This window comes from Microtus ochrogaster, linkage group LG7_11 (assembly GCF_000317375.1).
Source record: "Microtus ochrogaster isolate Prairie Vole_2 linkage group LG7_11, MicOch1.0, whole genome shotgun sequence".
NCBI lineage: Eukaryota > Metazoa > Chordata > Mammalia > Rodentia > Cricetidae > Microtus > Microtus ochrogaster.
The window spans coordinates 2,682,487-2,689,492 of NC_022032.1; the positions used below are offsets into that span (position 1 = coordinate 2,682,487).

The window sequence follows — 7,006 nt, forward strand, 5'->3', positions numbered from 1 at the left end:
GCCTGCCTCTGCCTCCCGAGTGCTGGGATTAAAGGCGTGCGCCACCACCGCCCGGCCCCACCCTCATTTTCTTAAGTCCTTCTCCCTCCTAAATGAAATCCCCTTGCATCCCCCATATGCCTGGTGTAAGGCTAAGTTAGTTTTAAAGAAGATGGGCGTGGGTGAAAGGAGGCAGAGCCTCAGCGTAAGGGGGCAAGAAATATCCAGAAGGCTGCCCAGGAGAAATGTCACACAGTGTTCCCATCCAAGTCCTCAGAGGACAGGGAAAGTTACAGATTTTCCAGATCATATACAGGAAGGGATTAAGTCAAATCTGTTTGCTGTTCCTGCCAACTCAAGGAGAGAGGAGCAAGTGATGGGGAGACAGAATTTAAGGAAGGCTCTTTGCACAAACCACCAGCATCAAAAATCAGTCACTGCAATCTGGGGAAACATGCTGAAAAGCAGCATTTCTCCCAAGAGGACCCAATCGTGCTCCGCTGATTAAAGCTACAAGGGTGCAGCACAGTGCAGACCACGGAACAGGACGCCACTAGCACCATGGATAATCAAAATGAAGCCAACTGAAGGCACCACCAACCCATGTCTACTGTTTTCCAAACCCTGTCCTGGCACCTGTGACCACATGGGGAATTCTAGCAACTGTTGACCCAAGAAGAGACAAACAAATCATTTTACAAATGGCAGTACGGAAGCATCACCCAAAAGGGAACAGCTGCAACACTGTGGCCTCTTCCCTGCAACGAGGTAGTACATCGTCTTGTTCCCTCTGCTTGGAAGGAGGTGGGAGAACACATGACTGTGACTAGCTGAGGTGCCTGGGCCAAAACAACAGAAAGGAAGCCTGTGAACTGTGGGCAGCCTCTTCGCCCAGCCACCTCCGCCATCACCCAAATACACTGAGTCTCTGATGTGGCACTATTTCCTGGGTAACCACATTACTCCTTTTCCACCACTGAAGGGACAGCACTGTGCTCCCGCACACACTACTCATTTCTCCCAGGACTGGTGGGAAACTTAGGGCCTGTGCATACCAGCCAAGTGTCCTACCACTGAGCTATATCCCGACACTTTTTTTGTTGTTTGACACAGGGCTTCACTAAGCTGCACAGGCTGGCCTGGAACTTGCTCTGTAGCCCAGGCAGGTCTTGAACTTACAATCCTCCTACGTCAGTCTTCTCAGTGGCTGCCATTACAGGCCTATCTATATCACTAAGTCTAACATTTTATAGAGTGGTGGAAATTCATCTAAGAGACTCAGATTCAGCATGAGTGAGAAGGAAGGGAGCAACATTTCTTCAAAAAGCTTTATACGCCTGAATCAGGTCCACAAAGGACGCCTACGACCAAACACAGCGCACAGGTTTTAAGGGGTAGAAAGGGAGTGAGAACTCTTAGCATTATACCCCTGATGATTCACTAGCAAAAACATGCTTCCTGTCCCCATAACTTCATGCTCTGATAGCTTAGAGGTCTGAGTGTTCAAAGAGGACATTCTCCCACTAGAGGCCACAATAGTGATTCCATCGGAGGGAAACCTATACCACACACTCAGTTATGCTGGGCTCCTCAAGCCCTGCACTAACAGAAAGGCTTTGCAGGTGGCTGGATGGCAGATCCATTGCCCTACATGGAAGCAAGAAGAGCAGGCCTGGAATACAGGAGTTTTTCTAAGTATTTATTGCATCCTGTCACAACCAAATCCAGCAAAGCTACACATGGCCCAGGCCCTTAAGGAATGAGCGTGTGGGTCACTCCACCAGCAGACGCTATAACCAAGTAAGGCACTTACTGTTGGCAAAGGGACTATAGGGTGGGCATTGTAACAGCATAACAGAGAATGGAGAGCAGGAAGTACAAGACACGATGTGCAGGACACAACTGCAGAGCAGAGCAGCTACAACCCTGAGAACCACAACCGTCACCAAGCTCATCCTACTCCACCATGGCTAGAACTGTGATGGAACGTTCCCATGACTTCCCGCACTCATCCCTCACCACGTGCTCTAATACGTACTTGACTGTGAGCTCGGACGAGCTTTCTAGGTCCTGACCAGAATGACTCCATCAGCTCTACCAATAGCAGAACTGCATGAGTCAGTCCATCCTCTTTGTGTGTATGTGTGTGTGTGTATACATATGTATCCCGTTAGCTCTGTTTCCCTAGAGAGCCTGAACAATACAAAAAACAAGCCAAAACGGAGCACAAACAGCAACATCCTGTTTAGATTTCTTTATACAGACTGACAACAGTAAAAGAGCCTGTACCACTGCAAGACAATATGAGAATAGTGGTTAACCATTTGCAGTTCAACTAATGGTAAATATTTAGCAAACTCACTCAAAGGAGAGACAGCTCTAGAGGCAGAAAGGCAGACAAGATGGGAGAAAGGGAGAGAGGGAAGAAAGAGGGAGAAACTTTAATTTTCATAGTTAAATTATATGATTCCACTTTTTAATCTACAGTATACGTTTCATACAGATGAAACTTTAAACAAAAAAAAAAACCCTAAAAACATATACTACACACCCATCAATATACAGATTGAAAACAAGGAGCTGGGAAGATGGCTTAATGGGCTTAGAGCTTTGTCATGCGAGTGTCAGAACCAGAGTTCAAATCCCCAGAACCCACATGAAGGAGTTCACACCTAAAACTCTAGTGCCCCTGTGGAGAAGAGGGAGGTGAAGAGCCAACCAGCCTGCATTCACACTCACACACACTCATACTTATGCACACCCACGCACAAAGACACACTTAATACACACACGTATGAGAAAATAAATCAGGGTCCACTTAATAAGACTACTCTAATACACTGTGATATAAATGTATCAACAAAGATGGATCACACGCACATCTTAAATGATGAATGCAAACATAAAGGCTATATAATATTGAAACTAGAAAACTGAAGGCAGAGGACGTAGAGCAATAGCATGCTTGCCTTGTATTCTGATGCTAAAACAAAACAAATCACACTCACACCCTAGACCAAACATTCTGTAGGCAAACCACTCCCTGGGGGGAATTCAAAGTTATCTCCATAAGGGAACTGGAGCTTAGCTGGATCCAAAGATTTGTGTTTGAGGTAGAAACACAACTACTTCACTATTCTTGAAATACAAGGTCTGGCTATTAGGTTGACAACCTTGAAAGAACAGAACTGTAATCTAGGTGGGACTTTTGTTTGAAGGACTAGAGGGAAGTTCCAACTCTCTGACCTTTGCTCATTGTGGAAACAGACTCACATTTTTGGGGCCTCCGTATTGCCTAGTATATGTGAGGCTCTGGGTACAGTCTTCATTACCCCTCCGCTCAAAAAAACCTGAGTGTGTGTGTGTGTGTGTGTGTGTGTGTGTGCATATAAATATATACTGTGTGTTATCCAAAGTGGGAAGAGGGAGCGGAGCACCCAGCATCAACTGATCACCAAAGCAGACATGAATTCCTAAGCATGACCACCACTGGAGGAAGAAGGGTGAAGACCTGAGGGCCTCATCAGTAAAGAACCTAATGAGAAGAGACAGTGACATCAAACCAATCAATTATAAAGTATCTTACTTGAACCGAAGATGACCTGACACTGCGCGTCGTAATACTGGCACATGCCGTTGTAACAGTAGGCTTTGTTATTCTGGCACGGATAGCCGTTCTGAATGAAGACGTCTGGCGGACAGAACTGGGAGGAGCCATTGCAGTACTCGGGAACATCACACTCACTGGTTTTTCCTCTGCACATAGAGCCTCCTGGAAGGAACTAAGGTCATGAGATCCAAATTAAACAGGAATATCAGGGCACTCTCCACAAATCCATCAAATTTAAAACCACAGTGAATATATAAAGGTTCTAACAATAAAGATTAAACCACCCAACACAAAAGTAAACAAACCCCATAACAGGCAATTAATAAATACTATAAAATGGAAAAAGTAAAAAAAAATGCAAATTAAGTAAAAACAAAACAAACACTGCAGAAGCAATGTGCTAACTACGATGACAATCTCCCTCGAAACCAAGAGCAGCATGGAAAGGTGAGTTTGGGGCTGGGGAGATGATGCACTAGGTAGGGAGCTTGCTGGCATGGCAGCTGTGGCTGGCATGGGAGATGAGGACAGGAAACCACTGCAGCTCGATCCACCAGTCTGTCTGGAAAGAGCTCCACATTCCTGGCTGGGATCATGGGATCACAAGGCATGTCACCATAGGGTTTTGTTTCTAAAGGGTTCTGGGGATCAAATTCAGATCCTCTTAATCAACTTAATTTACTACAGTATTTGTGCATTTTTTTCTAACAGATATATGTTACTTTAAAAAGAAAATCAAGAAAATAAAAGACGGGGTCATAACTCATCAGTAGAGTGTTTACCCAGCAAACACAATGCCTTGTATTTAATCCCCAGTCCACCAAACACACAAACTAACTCAATAGACCCCTTACAGAAAAACACATGCACAGAAGTGGGATGCATATAAAGAGAACAGATAACAAAAGCGGTGTGTGGCGACCTCGGAGGATGCATTTCCATTATCAGTTTCCTTCTCTGATTTGCCCCTGACGGGGAGAGTTCCTTGCCTGGCAATCTTTGCAACAGTCGCCATATGCACACTCGGCAAATGACTTGAGCTTACAAGAGCTTCCTTCACAGCATGGGTCCGACTCACATTCCTGCAAACAGAAAAGGATCACCAATGAACAAGGAGTCGTTGGCAGCACAGCCACTGGTAAAGTTCTTTTCCTGACCTGTAATTTCATTCTAGCCTAGCCAGCGCTGTTTCTCCCCCTAGCTGTGCTTCAAGGCACATGGGCCTCGTTAGCTCCAAGTATTTAAGTCTGAACACATTTCAAAAGACAGCTGGTAATTCCATAATAAAATACCAAACACGGAGGCACTTAAAGAATGGAAATGTAATGGTCAGAGAGCTGGCTGAGAGGGTTGGAGCGCAACCTGCAGAGCCCGAGGTCGCCAGTTTGAGTCCCAGGTAAGTAAGTCTGTACTGTGTGAATGTGTCTGTGCTGTGTGCTGTGTGAGTGACGTGTGCATGAATAATTATCGGGAAAAAAAAGAATGGAAATGTATTTTTCTCACAGTTGTGAAAGCTAGAAATGCAGGGAGAAGGCTCTCACAGAGAGCTTCTGGGAACCCTCTTGCAGGCTGGCATACACAGTGTCCGCAATGCTTACACTGGAGAGAAAGCTGAGCTAGGGAAACAAACAGCTACTGCTTCGTCTAACGACACTGACCCTAGTGAATCAGGAATCCACCCTGCAGTGCTAATCTTAAGTATTTCCTCAGAGACCCCATTGCCAAAGACAGCTTCTCTGGAGGTCAGGAGAATCCAAAGGGTTTAAGAGAAGGCATCAACCACATAAACTAGAAAACAATTGTCTCTTATGATATGGGAAGGCTTTCCAGACCAAATATGGTTGGGCAAGGAAAATGGCTGAGAAAAATACAGACTGAACAAGTGTGTTCTGTATCTAACGGCAGCCCAAAGGGAAAGGGTTCAGTGGGTATTCCGGGAGGAATGTATCTGGGGTACAGTAACAATGAAAGGTGCACAGAGCAGAGGGCCCTGCAGCCAGGGATCTGAGGGTAAAAGAACGATTAACAGATGGAGCCGGGGACCCACAGGTAAAGGAAGGATGGAGCCAGGGCTCCACAGGAAAAGGAAAGATTAACAAATGGAGCCAGGGATCCACAGGAAAAGGAAAGATTAACAAGAAGACACTGGTCTGCCAAGAGGAAGAATTTTTATTCTGAGGGTCGCTGGAGGATGAATCAGCTGCAATTCACTTAATAAATGGGTCCAGCTGAACAAACACTTCTTGAATGGCATGACCAGCATGGCGAACACTTAAAGAACTAACCAGATATGTAATACCAGTAACAATTCAATAGCTACAATAAAAATAAAAGACAGATGGGTAACATTTAAAAAGAATGGTATCACAGTGCTTGCAGGAAGCCGTGGCTTCATGAGGTAGGATCCCCGGGTGCTGACCAGACCCAGAGACACAGCCACACAACACCGTAGCAATCCTCACTTCACCACAAAAGCCCACAGCCTCTCCTCCACCAGAGGTGCCCAAAGCCAAGCTGAAGGTCAGCTGACCTGCGGGGTGCCACAGTCGCACTCTTCCCCAGGGTCCACCAGCTTGTTACCACAGAAGGGGGCACTGTAAGCTTCGTCAGGCTTCGGGACATTAAGAAGGCAACTTCCTCCCTTGTTCAAAGTCAACTTCTCAAAGTCCTCCGCACTGCAGCTGCTGAAGTTTCTCGAGCCTCTAAAATAAACACCAGGAAAACGATCACACATCATTGTCAGAGTTTATTTTGTTGTTCTTAGTCAGATCATCATTAAACAGTAAGAAGTAAATACTGTGAAATGAAACACAAAAGTGGGCAAAAATGAGGCTATCTAGCTCTAATAAATACAGGAATCGCTTTAGTTAGTACATGGTTCACCATTTAAAGTCACACTGTACTGGCCTCCGTGGAAATATCTTCCAAGCATATTACGTGTTAAAACATTGAAATACAAATCAAAATTTCTTTCCATCTACAGAAACCTTAAAAACTTACCTAGTCTCATTCAGAATTGAGCTTTATGTTCCTAAAATGCTACATCTCGAATACTAGAAGCTACCTGTGTGCTTCCCAATCCTGTTACCGGAGGTATGACTCCCCTCCCCCACTCTCTCTAAGAGCCAAGAGAAAAAAACCACAAATGGGCAATTCCTGCACACAGGCTTCACTGTGGCAGTTTGAATGAGAACGCCACCTTCCATAGGTTCGTAGATTTGGGTATTGTCTCAGTCTCTCTGTGTCTGTCTCCCTGTGTGTCTGTCTCTTTCTTGCGTCTCTCTCTGTCGTCTCTTTCTCTTTCAATCTCTCCCTCTGTCCCTCTCTGTGTCTGTGTCTCTGTCGCTATGTGTGTCTATCTCTGTCTGTATCTCTCTCTCTCTCTCTCTCTCTCTCTCTCTCTCTCTCTCTCTCTCT

The 7,006-nt window shown here is 45.4% G+C and overlaps 1 protein-coding gene across 3 annotated transcripts in view; it reads right to left on the reverse strand.

The window, feature by feature from the left end:
- The window catches only part of Adam9 (ADAM metallopeptidase domain 9), a 61,870-nt gene that overhangs the window by 18,412 nt on the left and 36,452 nt on the right, over positions 1 to 7,006 (reverse strand). For all 3 annotated transcript variants that reach the window (XM_013352040.2, XM_013352041.2, XM_005362443.3), the window contains exons 12-14: positions 6,120 to 6,291; positions 4,579 to 4,671; positions 3,566 to 3,761 (exon numbers count right to left, since the gene is read on the reverse strand). In XM_013352040.2, the coding sequence (XP_013207494.1) occupies positions 3,566 to 3,761; positions 4,579 to 4,671; positions 6,120 to 6,291 (461 nt within the window). The remainder of the gene's footprint in view (positions 1 to 3,565; positions 3,762 to 4,578; positions 4,672 to 6,119; positions 6,292 to 7,006) is intronic.